The 19,708-nt window shown below is 45.3% G+C and overlaps 1 protein-coding gene across 1 annotated transcript in view; it reads left to right on the forward strand.

The window, feature by feature from the left end:
• Window positions 1–19,708, forward strand: part of NNT (nicotinamide nucleotide transhydrogenase) — a 167,989-nt gene that overhangs the window by 100,008 nt on the left and 48,273 nt on the right. The window contains exon 17 of the mRNA XM_040339121.1: window positions 4,433–4,612. Coding sequence (XP_040195055.1) covers window positions 4,433–4,612 — 180 coding nt within the window. The remainder of the gene's footprint in view (window positions 1–4,432; window positions 4,613–19,708) is intronic.

Raw genomic sequence — 19,708 nt, forward strand, 5'->3', positions numbered from 1 at the left:
GAAGAATTCTTCCTGGTGATTTTTACGCTGACCTTAGTAGCCTGGTTTAGACATCTTCATTTCCCAACTGAGGCTCATTTATCAATCTTTATCTTGAAACTGCCATGACTGATCAGCATTTATCATCTTCCTTCTGAAATCTGCCCCCTACCACCCAGCACTCCTGCAGAGATAAGATAAGGCATTGAAACCAGACCAACTTTTTAAATAGATCTCACTATTTCCTCTTAAAGCTATTGTTGCATTTAAAATAGGTAACATGTGGCTCTCTATCTTTAGACCTATAGAAGCATAGCGTTGGCAGGGATTGGTCCTATTAGACAATCCGGAATACTTTGTTTTTCTTCTCCCACTCTACTTTAAAGCGAAACATCATTGAATTCCAGGCAAACAGATAATTACACCGATCACATACACACATGTAAAGTATTTTACCTTCCAAAGGATTTGCAGTTGTGTTTAGAGCCAGTATTGTGACACCCTACCAGGCAGTAGAAACCTATTGGACATGACTGGTTGAAGTTATCTATATTGCAGTTATACTTTTTGCCCCCAAATATAAATCTGCTTGAAGTAGAAAAGCATAATATTCGCCTCATTATTTCCACTGTAGTAAAGCAATATAGCTTGGTCATTGACCTCCTCCAGCTGCAGTAATCTGATGAGGTCATTCCTGTGTTCTTGATTCCTGTAGGTATGTTCACGTGTTAGATTACCCTATTCTGCAGCTCAGTAAAAGCTCTGATTTGCCCACTATGCTGAACCTCTCTCTTTCTGAATGCTGTTGTGCAGGATGTTAACCACTTAAGCCCCGAGCCTGTTTTTCAGATTCGGTGTTTACGAGACTAAAACATTTTATTTTGCTATAAAATTACTTAAAACCCCCAAACATTATATATATTTTTTTTCTAACACCCTAGAGAATAAAATGGCAGTCATTGCAATACTTTTTGTCACACCGTATTTGCACAGCGGTCTTACAAGCGCACTTTTTTTGGAAAAAAATCACTTTTTTAAATTAAATAATAAGACAACAATAAATTTGGCCCAATTTTTTTACATATTGTGAAAGATAATGTTATGCCGAGTAAAATGATACCCAACATGTCACGCTTAAAAATTGCGCCCCCTCGTGGCATGGCGTCAAACTTTTACCCTTAAAAATCTCGATAGGCGACGTTTAAAAAATTCTACAGGTTGCATTTTTTGAGGTACAGAGTAGGCCTAGGGCTAGAATTATTGCTCTCGCTCTAACGATCACGGCGATACCTCACTTGTGTGGTTTGAACACCGTTTTCATATGCGGGCGCTACTCGCGTATGCGTTCGCTTCTGCATGCGAGCTCGTCGGGACGGGGCGCTTTAAAAAATTTTTTGGCGGGTTTCGTATTTATTTTTATTTATTTTACAATTTTTAACACTGAAATAAAAATAAAAAATTATCACTTTTATTCCTATTACAAGGAATGTAAACATCCCTTGTAATAGAAAAAAGCATGACAGGTCCTCTTAAATATGAGATCTGGGGTCAAAAAGGCTTAAATGCAAAAAAAAAAAAAAAATTGAAAATGTAATTTTTTCAAATGACAAAAAAAAATATGTTGCTTTAAGAGGCTGGGCGGGACTGACGTTTTGACGTCACTTCCGCCCAGCAGAGCTATGGGGACGGGTGAAGGAGATTTTTCCTTCACTCGTAACCCCGCTCAGCTGCCGAACGGTCCCGATCTCCTCCGCCGCTACCGACGGCTCCGGTAAGCGGCGGAGGGCGCGGGAGAGCGGCGGAAGGGGGGTGCCCTCTCCCGCCACCGATAACGGCGAATCCGCCGCGGAGACTGCCGTTTATCGTTTACACGGCCGCCCACTGAAGAGATGAATATCTCGGTTGTCGCAGCAGCTGCTGCCGTTACCGAGATATCCATCTTTAAAGTGCCGACGTAGAATGACGGTGGGCGGTCGGTAACTAGTTAAAAGGATTATAAAGGATTACATTTTATATTAAATAACAAACATGTTATACTTGTCTACTTTGTGCAATGATTTTGCACAGAGCCTCCTCTTCTGGGGTCCCCCCCCCCGCCACTTCTGGCTCCTCCTTCCCACCGAGTGCTCCCATAGGAAGCGGCTTGCTATGGAGCCAATGGCTCTTGTTCCGGTCTCTGGGCCAGTGGGGAGGGAGAGAGAGCTTCTCGGGCACAGTGCTGGATAGAGATCAGGCTCAGGTAAGTAAATGGGGGGTGGGGGAGCTGCATGCTGACTTTTTTTTTTTTTTTTTCTCTTTAATGCAGAGAATGCAGTAAGGTAAAATACCTTCAGTCTTTAGAACCACTTTAAATAAGCCAATAAAAACATGTTCAGGCGTTAAACATTTTAAAACTGTGCTAATGTCTGTAGAGACTTCAATATGAAAGTGACAGCAGCGACTAAACCATGTGATATATCCACTGTTCAAAATCCATTATGTCCAAAAAGAAAAATGCACTAGTTGCATGATTAATCCAATGATGAAGTAATTATTATGATAAAAATATTACATTGTCTGTCTCCACTAGACCCATATTTTAAAATTGTATTACTAGGTTTTAGTTTTAACTTCTCTCTTAGCAATTTGTGACAGCTATAGTCTGAGATGTATCCTGTAGGATACCCGTTGTAATGTATAACTTAAAGGGGTTGTAAAAGTAAAAAATGTTTCCCTAAATAGCTTCCTTTACCTTAGTGCAGTCCTCCTTCACTTACCTCATCCTTCCATTTTGCTTTTAAATGTCCTTATTTCTTCTGAGCAATCCTCACTTCATGTTCTTCTGTCTGTAACTACACACCGTAATGCGAGGCTTTCTCCCTGGTGTGGAGTGTCGTGCTCGCCCCCTCCCTTGGACTACAGGAGAGTCAGGACGCTCTCTACGTTGCAGATGGAGAAAGGAGCTGTGTGTTAGTGGGCGTCCTGACTCTCCCATAGTCCAAGGGAGGGGGCAAGCACCACACTCCACACCAGGGAGAAAGCCTTGCATTACTGTGTGGAGTTACAGACAGATGAACAGGAAGTGAGAATTTCTCAGAAGAAATCAGGACATTTAAAAGCAAAATGGAAGGATGAGGTAAGTGAAGGAGGACTGCACTAAGGTAAAGGAAGCTATTTAGGGGAAAAAAATTGTACCTTTACAACCGTAAATAGTCAATAGTTATTGAGAAGCCTAACTACCTGCACCTACTTACCTTGTCTCCCCCCCCCCCCCCCCACAATCTGACTCGCATTCAGCATCAACTTTGGGAAATTACTTGTTTAGTTTAGGGGAGAGTAAAAAAGCTTTTACCTACCTGATCCTCCACCTCCCCATACTTCAGCGGTGGACTGCTCCTCTGTGTCATCACATTAAATTCAGGTCTATGGACCCTTTATTGGTCTTGATGACATCAGAACCTTAGGCCCCTGCAGTGTAGGAGAAAATATGCTGCAGGAACCAGTCTTGCAGCACCGAGGATCAGGTAAGTAACTCTACTAAAGTTCCCTAGACCTAAACCCATGCAGTAAGGGGCAGCCCTACTACAAGGGATACTTTTTAAGTTTCCCAGAGTATGCTTTAACATGAGTCACACGAGCCTCTCGGTTTGTCAGGGTTTTCGGTGTTGACAGCTTTTGCCCACTGAGGAGCCACATGGCTCCAGATTCTTTTTTCTTCTTTCACATGTGGCTTTTTGTGAATATTTTCTTCCACGTTAAGTGTTGTGGTTTTTAAATATTAAGAGGCAACAGGCATGCTTTAAAGTGGTTCTAAAGCCCAAACATTTTTGTTTCTACCTTAAAGCAGAGTTTCACGAAAAAGTGGAACTTCCGCTCATTTGCCTGCCCCCCCCCCCCCCTTCGGTGCCACATTTAGCACCCTGCGGAGGGAGGGGGGACAGGATAACCCCATTGAAATCTATGCGCGTAGCTTAGGGGCCGGGCGCATGGATTAGGGGGGCGGCGTCCCTAATGGAGTTGCCGCCTCTTCCCTGGAAAAATATTTGTGAAAGTCCCATTCTCTTCTATATAAATAGACCGCTAGATGTTGATTTGAAAAGCTAAATTTCATATTTCTCCAATCTGGCCACAGAGGATTTTGTAACTGGTGATCAACCTTTAACTGCTTAAAAGATCTGGGTGTAGTTCTCTATTATCGTTTTTTCCACGGTAGCTAGGAGTCCTGGATAAAGCAGGAGGCAGGAGCAATGTTTGCTTGTAGGAATCCTATCACTCTGGTCCCAGTGCTGATTTAATTGCTTTATTTTTGTAGCACATTTAAAAAACAAATCCCTGAAACCTTCCTAAAATGTATCTTTTTTTGCAATGGTACTGATTGTGGTACCTGGTTGGTTGCGTTTTGCAGCAGTTATTTTCTAACATTTGTGTGACCTATGTGTTAAGTTTATATTGTTCTCTTGCATGTTCTCCACAGGGTGTCACTCTCACAGCTGCTATTGGAGGGGCAGACATGCCCGTGGTCATCACCGTGCTCAACAGCTACTCTGGTTGGGCCCTTTGTGCTGAGGGATTCCTGCTGAACAACAACTTGCTGACCATCGTGGGCGCTCTGATTGGTTCTTCTGGAGCTATTCTGTCCTACATCATGTGTGTGGTAAGGAAACCAGCAACCGCATTGGAGGGCTGCAACATTTTACATTTATAAAGATATTCTGTTTCATGTGTATGTGTGTATATATATAAAAAAATACTACTAAAACTACATGTAATATGGATGTAAACTGTATAAAAAATAATAATTTGCACATCTGGGACCCACTGGTTCTCTACAGCTTGGAGAACGGTCATTATTCATGACTTAGCAGGCTCCAGCTGCCTCTTGCTGCATGCAAGGAAAAAAAAAATTGAACAAAAACTTGACGGAGACTTTCAGATGCTTGTAGGTATGGTCAGGGGCTTATAGAATCTAGATGCTTGCTTTTACGTACTGGTCAGTTTAAAGTGGAACTTTATTCAAGTCATACTAGATGACTTCAGTCTGGCCCCTTTTGCAGATATAGCTGTAAAACATTACACATAAGTGCCTATACTGTTTAAAATCCAGTAATACACTGTCTCATCCTGCTCTGCACATGCTCAGTTGCTCTAAGTTTTTGGCATTGTGCTGAAAATTGGAGCCACTAGAACGTGACCTGCTTACAGCCTAAGGCCCAGATTCTCGTAGGAGATACGACAGCGTATCTCCAGATATGAGCCGTCATATCTTGGCGCCTGATTCAAAGAATCAGATACACCAGAATTTGTATAAGATGCGACCAGCGTAAGTCTCCTACGCCGTCGTATCTTAACTGCATATTTACGCTGGCCGCTAGGGGCGTGTACGCTGATTTACGCCTAGAAATATGTAAATCAGCTAGATACGCCAATTCACGAACGTACGCCCGGGCGACGTAGTACAGATACGCCGTTTACGTTAGGCTTTTCCTGGCGTAAAGTTACCCCTGCCATATGAGGCGTAGCAATGTTAAGTATGGACGTCGGAACAGCGCCAAATTTTTCACGTTTTACGTTGTTTGCGTAAGTCGTTCACGAATAGGGCTGTGCGTCATTTACGCTAACGTCAAAAGCATTGGCTTCTTGCGGGTTAATTTGGAGCATGCGCACTGGGATACTTTCATGGACTGCGCATGCGCTGTTCGTAAAAAGCGTCATTTACGTGGGGTCACATTAAATTTACACAACGCACGCCCACATCTTCCACATTTGAATTAGGCGGCCTTACGCCGGCCTATTTACGCTACGCCGCCGCAACTTTGGTTTGAGAATACTGCACTTGCCTGTCAAATTTGCGGAGGCGTAACGTAAATAGGATACGTTACGCCCGCACAAAGATGCACACTTCTACGTGAATCCAGGCCTAAATGTTTGCTGCTCAGGGGCTCTGGGCTTCCACAAAATGTCAGCCTCTGGCAAGAAGAAATCGGAGCAATGCTGGAGGCAATTTACAGCACACACTAATTTTGCAAATAGAATGCCGGCAACTCGATTGCTTCTTCTTAAATCGTTATTGAGCACAAACAGCAGTGCGACATCAAAACGCTTCTGGGTAGGGAATCCCGCGGGAGTGGGCGTTCCTATTGACATGCCAATTGATTGACATGCTAAACGACGGCGCACACAGCGCGTCACTACTTCCCGAAGGAAGCTCGGGTCGGCTCGGCTCTATTCGGCGCCTTCCTTCGGGAAGTCGTGACGTGCTGTGTGCGCTGTCGTTTAGCATGTCAATCAATTGGCATGTCAATAGGAACGCCCACTCCCGCGGGATTCCCTACCCAGAAGCCGCAGTGAATTGGGAGCTGATTCCGGCTTTATTCAGATCTCCAGCCAGCTGGCGAACGTGTCAGCTGGTAGCTTGGGCCTCCCAGTAGGACGGGAGAGCCGCTGAAGGGGGCGGGGGGCACGCACATTTCCTCTCGCTCCTTGGGATAACAGCCAATCGGCTTTTAGCCGCAACGGTTGTCAGCCCAAGAAAGCCGTCTGTTTGCTCTAAAAACGGTACTGGAGTAATGGGTGCAGCTGCAAGCATCACCCCGGTACAACCCCTTCAAGCCAAGGGTCGCATATTTGCGTACAGTTGGCGTGAAGGGGTTAATGCTTCAATAAAGATACCAAGGAGTGCAGCAATATTCTGTAATTTTATAAGGGAATCCATAAGGGCAGTCTTGCATTCTCTCTCAGGGCCAGTTCACACCACATGCAGTGAGTTTTTGTTCTGCATCAAAAACGCATGGGAAGTAGGTTATATGGTTTCCAATGGCATAGTTCACACCAGTGCAGTCAGTTTCAGGGTTTTTAGTTCCAGAAAAAAAGTAGAACATGCTGCATTTTTCCTGCACTGGACTGTACTGGAACGCATCTAAAACGCACTGGACCCTAGTAAATAAAAAAAGGGAAAAAATAAAAGCGGCTGGAACGCACCCGAAAACGCATCAAAAACGCACTGGACCTTAGTATAGTGAAAAAGAAATAATAAAAAGGTGGAGAAAAAAAGCACCTGGAATGCATATGGAAACGCAACAAAAAACACACAAACGTGTTAATGTGCATGCAGAAATGCATCTGGAACGGATCTGGAGTGTGTTTTTGTGGTGTTGGCTGGCAATCAATGTGTTTCTGTTACCCCAATATTCCGGATTTTTATAAGGGAATCGATAATGGCAGTCTTGCATTCTCTTAATATGTTTCTGCCACCTATTTATTAAGAATGTTTTTTTTTCTTTCGAGTGTAGCATATCGTATAAAAGAGAAACGGCCTCTGATGGGTGGCATCAAGGGTGTCATATTTCTAGCATAAGCTGCAGCGGGTACACGGGGGCTGTTAGTTGGCCCACCGCAGTCCTATCAGCCACTAACATTGTCATGCTTTACCATGCATGAAAACTCATAGCTGTGAATGGACCTAATACTTGGAACAATTAGTGGAATTTGATGACCGCTTTGGAAAACACTGAAGTAAAGCTGGATGAAGATCAATGACTGTGATAGTCTGTAGAGCCCGAGGTTTCTATTTACTCATGTCAGTTTACTTGAAACATAAATTACAATTTGCACGTTGGTCTTTGCCAAGCTGTATTAGCATGGTAGATTTTTTTCATCTAGGGGGTATTCCATGTAGTTACGATGTAGTCCACAGGCATGGATCTAAACCAGAGTCTTGTGTTGCATGCGGCCCTCTTTTATTCTTTCCTTCCTTTTCCCCAAATTGTTTTATAGTTAAGTAGCCCGATTCAGGTATAGTTACGCCGTCGTAACTCTGAATCTGCGCCGTCCTACATTTAAGCGTATGCTCAAACTGAGATATGCTTAAATGTTGCTAAGATACGAGCGGCGTAAGTCTTCCTAAGCCGTCGTATCTTAGCTGTCTATTTACGCTGGCCGCTAGGGGCGTGTACGCTGATTTACGCCTAGAATGCGTAAATCAGCGAGATACGCCTATTCACGAACGTATGCTTGCCCGTCGCAGTAAAGATACGCCGTTTACGTAAGGCGTTTTCAGGTGTAAAGATAAACCACCAAAAAGATGGCACAGCAAATGTTAAGTATGGACGTCGGAACCGCGTTGAATTTTGAAATTTTTACGTCGTTTGCGTAAGTCGCCCGTGAATGGGGCTGGCCGTAATTTACGTTCCCGTCGAAACCAATGAGTCTTTGCGGCGTAATTTGGAGCATGCACACTGGGTTACGTCCACGGACGGCGCATGCGCCGTACGTTCAAAACGTCAATTGCGTGGGGTCATGCCTTATTATCATAAAACACGCCCACCTCTTCTCAATTTGAATTAGGCGCGCTTACGCCGGCACATTTACGTTACACCGCCGTAACTTAGGACGCAAGTGCTTTGTGAATACAGCACTTGCCTCTCTAACTTGCGGCGGCGTAGCATAAATACAATACGCTACGCCGGCTCAAACATACGCCGCCCTACGTGAATCTAGGTAAAGGACTTTTTGGTTGATGAATTCAGGGATTGTTTTTACTATTCTCGGTTTAATAAAAAAAGCAAAAAATAAATAATAATAAAAAAAACAGAGTTGGACATTAAAAAAAAATCAAAAAACTAACCAGAGTTGGACATAAAAAACAAGCCAGAGTTGGACATAAAAAAACAAAACAAAACAGAGTTGGACTTCTAATACAGAATATCATCGTCTGTATATAGAAAAACAAATTGTATTTTCTAACTAGTATGAAAGTTTTTAGTCTTTAGTTGCTGAGTTTGATCCACCGAGCACCATACAAGGTTTGGTTGTTCTGCAGACCTACACAAGCTCTTTGGCACGGTGAAAGGGTTAAATGGCGCTGGGCTCTTTGATGTCAGAAGCGGTTTGATGAGTAGGGGAAGCATGTAAATGAGGAAATTGAGGGAGATCTGCATCAAATTTGTGCCTGTCTTCTGTACTGTGTGCTTTTAATCAGTGTCATCTTAAATTGGTCCGCTTTAAAGTATACAGATAACACAACATTTGTTTACCTCCAAGTCATGTAATGGTTATTCAGTTAATTCTCATTTCTTAAACGGGGTGATTTGTGTGTAGAAGTTGCTAAGGCTTGTTAAAATCAAAATAATTAAGAGCCGCGTTGGCTTATTTATGTTTAGAAATAGTCAGGCGGCCTTTGAAAAACATTATGTTAGTCTGTTTGGCGGTTTGTTTCCCTGCTTTGTATCAATGCACCGAAAGGGTCTTGAGTTTCAGAAGTAGTGAATATGAAGTGGTCCCGCCTACACATCCTGTAGGCCTGCTCTAATTGGACCACCCTATGTTTAGCGGCATTCCATGGCTTGTAATTGGCAATAAAAGCTACTGATGTTGGAGCTGCTAATAAGAAGCCTTAATGGACTGTAAATGTAGTTGTCTCATTGATAACTGATCTTGCTAGTGGTCTGAAATACCTATAGTGGTTTGCTGATCGGCTAAAGCTGGCCATGCACCAGTACACATGTGTCAGACACAAGGCCCACGGGCCCTATCTGGCCCACTAGGCAACTTAATGTGGCCCTTCGGACCTCACCCCCTTCGTATCATCTCAGCAGTCAGCAGCGGAGAGGAGAGAACTCCTTCATAAATCCTCAGTCTCTCTGTGCAGCCGTAGCACCCCCTCCTCTCTGCCAGCCCTGGTTCTAACGTTCAGCAGGCTCCTGCAGCTGACTCCAGCCCTTCTCTGGTCCTACTCCAGACCCTGCACTTTCTGCCTCCTAGTTCTGCCCACAGTTTATTTCTGACAGCAGCACCTGGTAAAGGGGGTACACTGTCATGTAAGGGAGAGTGGGGGATGCTTGACTTTTGATGGGGGGGCACTTGACATCTGATGTAAGGGATGGTGGGGGACTCGACTTTTGATAAAGCGAGGGGGGGACTCTCCTTTTGATGGGGTGCTGTGGCCATCTTGTCTTATAGACACAACCAGACCTTTGAGAGCAACGAGAATGCTGATATGGCCTGTGATGAAATTGAGTCTGACACCCCTGCACTAGTACAACTTCATTGGAAAATGTTTGCATTTGAAACATTTGTTTTGATTTTATAATGGTTAGTGGATCAATTCAAAGACTCAGCATGGAGTGTTTTTCCTACGGGAGAATTCCACTCACACCAAATCCAATTCAAATGTACTGCAGAGATTTTTCATACGAATGTTTGTTATAAAAATAAATCTACCAGTGTATGGCCAGCTTCAGTTACCCATGGTATTCTCCCTGCCAAGGCATTTCCTGCCTTCAATGTGGGGAATCTAACAATATAGCTTTTTCCTTAATCTTCTATGGTAGGTTAAAGTTGGAGTAAACTCCCATGTATAATTTTTTCCTACAAGTAAGCCTATGATAAGGCTTACTTATAGGTACAGCAAATATCTCTTAAATGTGCACCATTTAGGGGATATTTACTTTATATTAAGGTGACCAGATTTTTTAAATGAAACCCGGGGACATATTTTTTCTTTACTAGTAATGGCAACAATCAGCGACTCTCTGCCCGTCGCCGCCCCCTTCACAGCCTCTCAAGTCTTACTCTTCGAGCCCCGGCTACTACTGGATGGGGAACGGAGGAAGATCACTCCACCAGGGAAGGCAAGAAGATAGGTAGGTGGCTGGCTAGAATTTGAGCCAAGGCAGAAGAACATGTGAGCGGAGCTGAATGGGCATGTGCCTGAAACTGAAGAAATATTCCCTCCGCTCTGACCAGCACATGATCATCAGAAAGGGGCACAGATAATGGGAAAAATACAACCCAACTATGCTAATGGGAGCGGCGGAGCGGGGGTGTGTAATTCAAATTTTATTTTAATTCTGCACTGACTGTCTTTGAAATTGCCCCTGCCCCCTATTAAATCCAATCTCGGGACAAAACCAGGGACAGACTTGGTCCGGGGACAGTGTCCTCAATCAGGGGACTGTCCCCTGAAACTGGGGATGTCTGGTCACCCTACTTTAGATGCAGCCGGTGACGTCACTAGCGCATGCGCTCTGAGGGAACGCCATGCCCGTTCCGTTCCTTTAGAGTCCTGTGCTGTAAACGACAGCTCTTGTTCGCATGCACAGGAGTGATGTCATCATGGCCCCAACCACTCACACAGCCGAGGTACGGGTGAAGATGGAAACGCCTTCAGCAGTGACAACGCAGGCTTCATTCAAAGTTAAGTTTCACACAGTGTGCTAGTATGCAGGTTTTAAAAAAAAAAAAAACTGCGGTTTACTACCACTTTAAAAATGTAGTGCTCTGTAGCTACCCATTGGTGAGCAACATTTTTTCGTATTTTTGTAATAATTTTTCAACAAAACTGAACTCTGGGACCTAGTTAGCCTGGGAGGTAGAAATGAATGATTGGGCGGTGGAAGAGGGGACAAAGATAGACCTGGTCACCCCCCCATGGCCTATTGTAAGAGTGCTGTGAGGCAAGTTAATGGACAAGCTACTGCTGAGAGGCTGTGGGGGGGGGGTCTATTCTTTAAAAATGAAATAAGGGGTCCAGACTTTCCAGTATTTCTCGGCACCATGGTAAGCTTCTCCATTGGGTTTGTGGTTTAAAGTGGTTGTAAACACTTACATATACCCAGTGAAGCGATTAGCCTCAGGTGATACAGAACTAAAACAGATCCTCCTACATAAGTTGTGCCTGTTTATCTGCAGTCTTCTCTTCTCTCTTATAAAGCTTGTCTGTCAGAAAAAAAGGGAGCATAGTGCTGAAAATACACTGCAGAGCTCTGTGAGGAGAGTTATGGCACACATCCCCTTCACATAGCATGTGAGGAGAAGTATGGGACACACCACCTTCACATAGCATCTGAGGAGAAGTATGGGACACACCACCTTCACATAGCATGTGAGGAGAAGTATGGGACACACCGCCTTCACATAGCATGTGAGGAGAAGTATGGGACACACCACCTTCACATAGCATGTGAGGAGAAGTATGGGACACACCACCTTCACATAGCATGTGACGAGAAGTATTCAACACATCACCTTTACATAGCATTTGAGGAGAAGTATGGGACACACCACCTTTACATAGCATTTGAGGAGAAGTATGAGACACACCACCTTTACATAGCATTTGAGGAGAAGTATGGGACACACCGCCTTCACATAGCATGTGAGGAGAAGTATGGGACACACCACCTTCACATAGCATGTGAGGAGATTTATGGGACACACCACCTTCACATAGCATGTGAGGAGAGTTATGGGACACACCACCTTCACATAGCATGTGAGGAGAGTTATGGGACACACCACCTTCACATAGCATGTGAGGAGAGTTATGGGACACACCACCTTCACATAGCATGTGAGGAGAGTTATGGGACACACCACCTTCACATAGCATGTGAGGAGAGTTATGGGACACACCACCTTCACATAGCATGTGAGGAGAGTTATGGGACACATCCCCTTCACATAGCATGTGAGGAGAGTTATGGGACACATCCCCTTCACATAGCATGTGAGGAGAGTTATGGGACACATTCCCTTCACATAGCACACAGGAACAGAGCTGAGGCTATCAATCAGCTGGAGATCCCTCCCCTGCCACAATTTTTCTCTCAAGCCTCGTACACCCGACCGGTTTTCCCGGGAGGAAAACTGCCAGGAGAGCATTTGTGTGTGTATGCTCCCCAGGAGTTTTCCCATCGGAAAAACAGCCGAGAATCCCGACAGGAAAATAGAAAACCTGCTCTCTATTTTCTCACCGGGTTTCCCGGCAGAGTGTTTCCTGCCAAGAAAAACGGTCGTCTGTATGCTTACCTTTCCCAGGTAAACCCGCACATGCTCGATAAGAGTTCGACACATGCGCGGTAGCATACAAGTTTAGTGTGGGGTGTAATAAGATGGCGGTGGCATCGAATGTCTACGACATCACCGCGTTCTTGCCATTCAAAAGAACAGCGGTTATTTTAAATGGCAGTCTGTATGCACGGCTTTGCAAGACAAGCTTGCCAGGAATCCTGTGATGAAAACCAACATTTTTTTTTTCCTGACGGGATTCCCAGCCGTATGTACAGGGCCTTAGTGTTGGGAAAATTTGTCAGTGATTCATGCTGATAGCAGAGGAACAAAGCAGCATGCAGCAATCACACTTAGTTCTTTGGATTGAGACAAGTACACACTATGGAGGGACGTGCTTGATTCATATTTCATGTCTGAGGCTTACAACCCCTTTTAACTATATAGGTGGTGATCAGATATGGTTTTCATAGTTTAATTCTTTCTGATTGTAATCTGCAGATAAATGGTACTGATTCAGCAGATCTAGTTTTTGCAAACATTTTATTTGGATCATATAAAATCTGATGTGATCTTGGCATCTTGCACCAGGGATGTAGCTAATGTTTCTGGATCATCTATTCTCAAACTGGGACTTATTTGGGGTCTGGAAGAATAGATATATATGCTGCTGTACAACATACCTATAAAATGTGTCTGTGCCCGCTGCTTATGCTACATCAGGGTGATTGATAGTACAGATTACACAGAGTAAAGCCAGGAATGCACATGTCATCATGGGAAGACAGATATTCTCTGAATTAAAATACCGGTTGGGTTGTTCCTTTCTTGCTGTTGTATTTGGGATGTGTTAGCCACACCAGTTCAGGTATAAGTAATATGAGTCGCCCAGATGGGAACAGAACAATAACACTGATGGGTTTCATCTTTCCACTCTAAGGCCTTGTACTCACGGCCAGACATGTCCGATGAAAACGGTCTGCAGACCGTTTCCATCGGACATGTCTGCCCGGGGACTGCCCGGGGACTTCTGTTCGATGGCTATACACACCATCGAACAGAGGTCCGCGCGTAAACTATACGCGGGGCGTGTCCGCGGTGTCGCCGCGTCGATGACGCGGTGTCGCCGCGACAATGACGCGGCGACGTGGGCGGCCCGCCTTTAAAATGCTTCCACGCATGCGTCAAAGTCATTCGACGCATGCGAGGGATGGCGGGCGGCAGGACATGTACGGTAGGTCTGTACAGACGACCGTACATGTCCGGGCGGACAGGTTTCCAGCGGACTGTTTTAAAGCAAGTCCAGGAAACAGTTGTCCGCTGGAAACCTGTCCGATCCGCCCGAAAATGGTCCTCTCGGGCCAACACATGGCCAAACATGTCTGCTGAAACTGGTCCGCGGACCAGTTTCAGCAGACATGTTTGGTCGTGAGTACGGGGCCTAAGGGTGATTAAAGTTTTGGCTGGAGTATGTATTAGGGGCTCATTCAAATGGGGAATTAGATGCAGACCTGCTGGCAGAAGCATGTGTATCCACCTTAGCGCTGCATGCATGCAGGCAGCCAATGACAATGGCTACATGGACAGTCACATATCAAACTTTGACGTGGGCAGGAGCAGTTGTATAGCTCTGAATACACAGTGGGGGTTATTTACGAAAGGCAAATCCACTTTGCACTGCAAGTGCACTTGGAAGTGCAGTCGCTGTAGATCCAAGGGGGACATGCAAGGAAAATAAAAAACAGCATTTTAGCTTGCACACGATTGGAGGATAAAATCAGCAGAGCTTCCCCTCATTTCACATCTACCCCTCAGATTTACAGCGACTGCACTTCCAAGTGCACTTGTAGTGCAAAGTGGATTTGCCTTTCGTAAATAACCCCCAGTGTCTGTGATTGGATCCGTGCACGCACCCACCCGGACGGCATGTCAAACTTTGACATGTGCTTGTGTCCATGCGTCCGCTACATGTGCACCCACTTCTATAGGCTGTCTGTATGCAGCTCCGAGGTGAATTCACATGAATCTGTCAACAGCTCTGCACAGAGGACAGGGCTAATCACCTATCTGATAGAGCCTTTAGCCCTGGTTCACACTGGTGCGCTATGACATGTGATTTGACACGTCAAATCGGCGGCAATGGCACCGCCCTAATCGATGCCGCATCTGCAACGCTGCACCGATTTAAAAAAGTAGTTTCTGTACTACTTTTTGCAATTTCGGTCCGCGATTTACATTGACATCTGTGCAGAAAACTGCACTGATGTCCCTGAAATCGAATCCTAAATCGTGACTGACAAGCGGGAGTGAAATCTTGCGAGTTCAGCTGAACTTGCACGGCTTCTTTCCCACATCCCAGTGTGAACCTGGGCTTAGGCTGGGTTCACACTGCAGACTGCCGCACTTCGCTGCAGGGTCCGGTGCATCTCTGTTCTCTGTTTCAGGGACCGATCGGCCCGAATTTTTGGCTGAATTTGGCCCTGGAACAGAGCCAATGATGCACAGGGCTCCTGTGCAAGCCGCTCCACAGCCGCCACGGAGATATGTGAACTGGCTCCATAGAGAACTGGTCACAATCTCCTGCCATGTGAATTGGATGCAAAGTAACCCCCACATCCAATTCGCTATGGTGTGAACCCACCCTTTTAAAGTGGCCTGAACTCAAAAAGTGAATATTTGCTTTGCTCTAGTTTAACCTGTATATTGAACCTAAACAGTACCCCGAAAAAATATATCTTTTGGCTTGACATCCTCCTAAAAAATAGTAGTGCACTTCCTGGTATGTGAAGATGCCTAGGTACTCCTGTGCCTACAGCTTCCTAACTGTATATCTGTAGGGTAGGACACTACTACCTCTGTTTGTCTCCGAAAATTTGGAGATGCCTCTACTGTTCTGCTAGTTGTTCTCCATGCTGGAGACTCTGACGTGAGGAAGCAAAGCCCTGTCTTTACCAAGTGCTTGTGTTTACATGTGTATAGAGGAGTATATGTGCATAAAAATTCCAGGCTGCTTCTTTTAGCTCCCAGATTGAAGAGGTTGTCTTTTCAAAATGTAAAATACTAACCAGTAACACAGATTTTTTTATTTTATTTTTGTTTCTGATCTGGATGCAGCACTAGTTTACGGACCCTTTTTACGCAGCTGTGTACACGGGCCCATAGAAAACAGTACGCTACATTCAGATCAGTAACACCTTAAAATTAGGGATCAACCAATGTTGTTTTTCCGGTGCCGATACGATACCGATATTTCGGCTGCCGATATTATTTGCAGATATTTTGTACAAAAAAAATGGTTTCGCTTTAAGGCCCCTGTTACACTGCCACGGCGCAAAAGTCACGCGATTTTGCGGCCATTAATTTTGCCACGTTTTTAACGTGATTTCAGGGAATGCCTGTGTAAACTTGAGGTATATGGACCTCAACTCACTTGAAAGTCGAACCAAAGTAGTTCAGGGACTACTTTGAAGTCGGCACGACGTGAAGTCGCACATATATGAATGGTTATCATTAGAAATCACGGCGAACGACTTGTCACGCGACTTTGCAGTCCCAAGTCACAGGACAAGTCGCACAAGTGTGAAAGGGACCTAAGTGTTTGCTATAGTGTTACCTTGTAGCAAGACAAATAAGATGACATTTGCTTTGTGTATCTAGTTCTAGTGTATCTTTTTTCAGTCTTGTCCTGATTTGGTCCCACCACAGTGGGGCAGCATAACGACATTACATAACCTTGTGAGTGTGCGAGCGGCCCCAGTACACAGGATTATCTGCTGGAGATAATCTATTGCAGATGAGGAGGTGACAGTCGAAATATTTTGATTGCTCCAGCATTCTTCTTTGGAGAACATTTCTTATGGCAGGCTAGATGCATATTTGTTGTATTATCCAGTGCTGTGCGTGTCTGGGGAGACCTTGCACTGGGGACTTCCACTGCTGTGTTTGGCACTTTGGTGTCTGATGATGCAGACAGAGAATGATTAGATGTGTGTAAGCAGATAATCAGCCAGGTCAGTCTGGGGCCACCGGCATGATGTGCGGTTTAAATTCTATATTGCAGGGCATATACGGATATGTGTCCTCCTGCGTGCCAGCCATGCACGCAACGTTTTTTTTTTTGCTGTTTTTAGAAAAAGAAAGGCAATTTATTCATCGCTGGAATGATGTCATTTGTTAGAGTGCAATTATCCCTGGTAACTCTTATAGTTTTTAAAAGTGTAACAGGTACTACAAATTAGTTTAATAGTTTGCATATACTGTAGCAATCCAAAAAATATATAAAAATCCTGGTGCAATTTCCACCATACTTTAGAGATTGACAACTTAAAGGGGTTGTAAAGGTTCATGTTTTTTCACCTTGCTATGCATTAAGGTAAAAAAACATCTGACGATTACCAGCCCCCCTCCCTTACTTACCTGAGCCCTGGAAAGTCCTGCATCGCGAACGCGCTCGATCTTTGCCCGAGCTTATTGGTTCTTCATTAGATAGATTGATAGCAGCGCAGCCATTGGCTTGCGCTGCTGTCAATCAAATCCAATGATGTTGGGGGCGTGACCGAGTCATACACTCGGCGACTATGGACACCGAGTGTATGACACGGGAGCGCGCCTGCAAGGTAACCCCCTCAAGAGAGAGAGTCTCAGAGAGGGTTTGCAATTGCGGGACGGAGCCGAGAGAGCCGCCGAGGGACCCCAGAAGAGGACAATCGGAGCCACTCTGTGCAAAACGAGCTGCACAGTGGAGGTAAGTATGTTTATTTTTAAATAATACAATTTGAACCTATAGTATCACTTTAAAAACTGGAATGATTCCATGTCTATGCATGTACATGTATGTAGATTAAGTGTGAAAATGTATATAAAGTGATATTTTTGTGTCACTTCCCTGTACAGATTGCTTTTCTCCTGTTGTGAGCTGATTACCTCTGCTGCAAGTCTGTTCCTAGCATCATCCACTCTTTTTCTGTAAGAGCCCATTTACACTATGTGCACTTATCTGCATTTTTTTTCCTTCTCATGGGAAAGAAAAAGCAGGTAACTGCAATAGTCATTTTCTGTGTGTCATGTTTACACCAGAGCAGTGTTTCACTCCAATCCAGAGCTGTGCGATATTATGCAAGACGTTGGCATAATATACATCTTCTCCACCCGGCCCGGCTTGTCACCGCGCCGCTATCACTTCATGACAGTGGAAAGCACATTAAGCTCTATGGTGCCTGTTCTCATCAGTGCAAAATGGTGCAGTACGATTTATGAAAAGGTGCAGGTGTTTCTTTGGTGCCGAATTGTGCATTTGTGGCCCCATAGACTTCAATGGGAACGTATGAAAAGCGCATGTGCAACACATGTACATATTGTTTTTGTGCGTTTTTTGGCAGTGTTTTGTGTATAAAAGCCAATCTCCTCCCATACAAACACTTGAGGCATGAAAATGCATCGCAAACCCACTGCGGGTGTGGAAATCTATGCAATTACCACAACCTGAACGCACACTGCACGCTAGTGTGATACTAGCCTTATGGGGAATTGAGACCTCCTTCCTCTTGCTGGTGATCCCTGTAGTGATAACAAAAGATCTATATAGGGAAATCAGGACCTCCTGTCTCGGGTGATTCCTCTACTGATAACCGAGGATCTATAAGGGTAACCGGGACCTCCTGCTGGTGATCCTTCTAGTATACAGAATCAGGGCCTCCTTGCTGCTGGTGATGAACCACAGAACTCTACTTGCATTGCCAAATGCCCGGCCACACTGTTCTCTAAAATGGGCACCCCCAAAACGTTATTTCTTTCTCGTACATCACGGGACACAGAGCAGCATATTCATCACTATGTGGGTTATATGGAGTACCTTCAGGTGATGGACACTGGCAATCTCAAACAGGAAGTGCCCCTCCCTATATAACCCCCTCCCATAGGAGGAGTACCTCAGTTTTTTCGCCAGTGTCTTAGGTGTTGGTCATGGAATAGCTTGTCTCCTACATCCTTGGGATCAAGGCAGGCTAACCGGATCTGTCCAAGGTGCCTCAGAGCCAAAGTGGACAGTACCCGGGCCCCAAACCGTGGGGTTTTGCCCATAATGCTTCTCTTTTTAGAGAGCTGGACCCTGGGCCCAGGACTTAGAACCTTTGCGGTACCTAAGGTAACCTGTTTGCCAGGGTGCTATATGGGCCCAGGACAGTGGGTTCCTTTTTAGGACCCCAGGGCCTGAAGGTCTAGTACGCCACCCACGGAGATGGGGGAAGATTGGACCGCTTGCTATGCAAAGTCCTGCGGCATGGAGCAGGTAAGAAAGGGGGGGCCTGCGGGACTTGGTTCGTCGGCAGGCTCTCTAGGGAGATCTTTGGGGGATGTGCCTGAGTATGCTCTTGCATTGGCAGTTTTGGGCCACTATGTCTATCAAAGAGACAGGATGGTCTGTGTATGGGCTCCCATGTGTGATCTTCCTAAAGATATGTGTTGCATTGTAAATTGTCTGCTGGGCGCTGGGTTGGGAAAGGAGCTGTGTGTTAGCTATGCTTTCCCAGGACTGGGGGGTCAGTGACTCACCTGAGGCCTTACCTGTCTGGGTGCCGTGCGGTGTCCTCCTCCAGCATGTCAGACGCTTCCGGCGTGGCCCCATCCTCCGCAACAGGGGCGCGCGCGCGGGCGCGCGCCCTGTAATATAGGCGCAGGGTGATGATTCGCGCCGTTGTGGAGAAAGAGGGGCGGGACATCCGGTCTCATAAAAGGAAGGGGCGGCCCTTCCTCTATGCTGTGTAGCTCAGTTGCTTGCTGAGCTTGAAGGAGGAGGACGCAGAGCGGTTGCAGTGCGGCTGAGGGCACCCAGTGGCGCAAGGAAGTATTGCAGTTCTGGTGAACAGAACTAGCTGTGTGGTTACTAGCCTAAAAAATTCCTTATACAGCAGATGGATACTTGCAATTTTTTGAGGGAAGATAGCATGTTTTCATAAAAAAAAAAAAA

Source organism: Rana temporaria, chromosome 1 (genome assembly GCF_905171775.1).
Source record: "Rana temporaria chromosome 1, aRanTem1.1, whole genome shotgun sequence".
Classification (NCBI taxonomy): domain Eukaryota; kingdom Metazoa; phylum Chordata; class Amphibia; order Anura; family Ranidae; genus Rana; species Rana temporaria.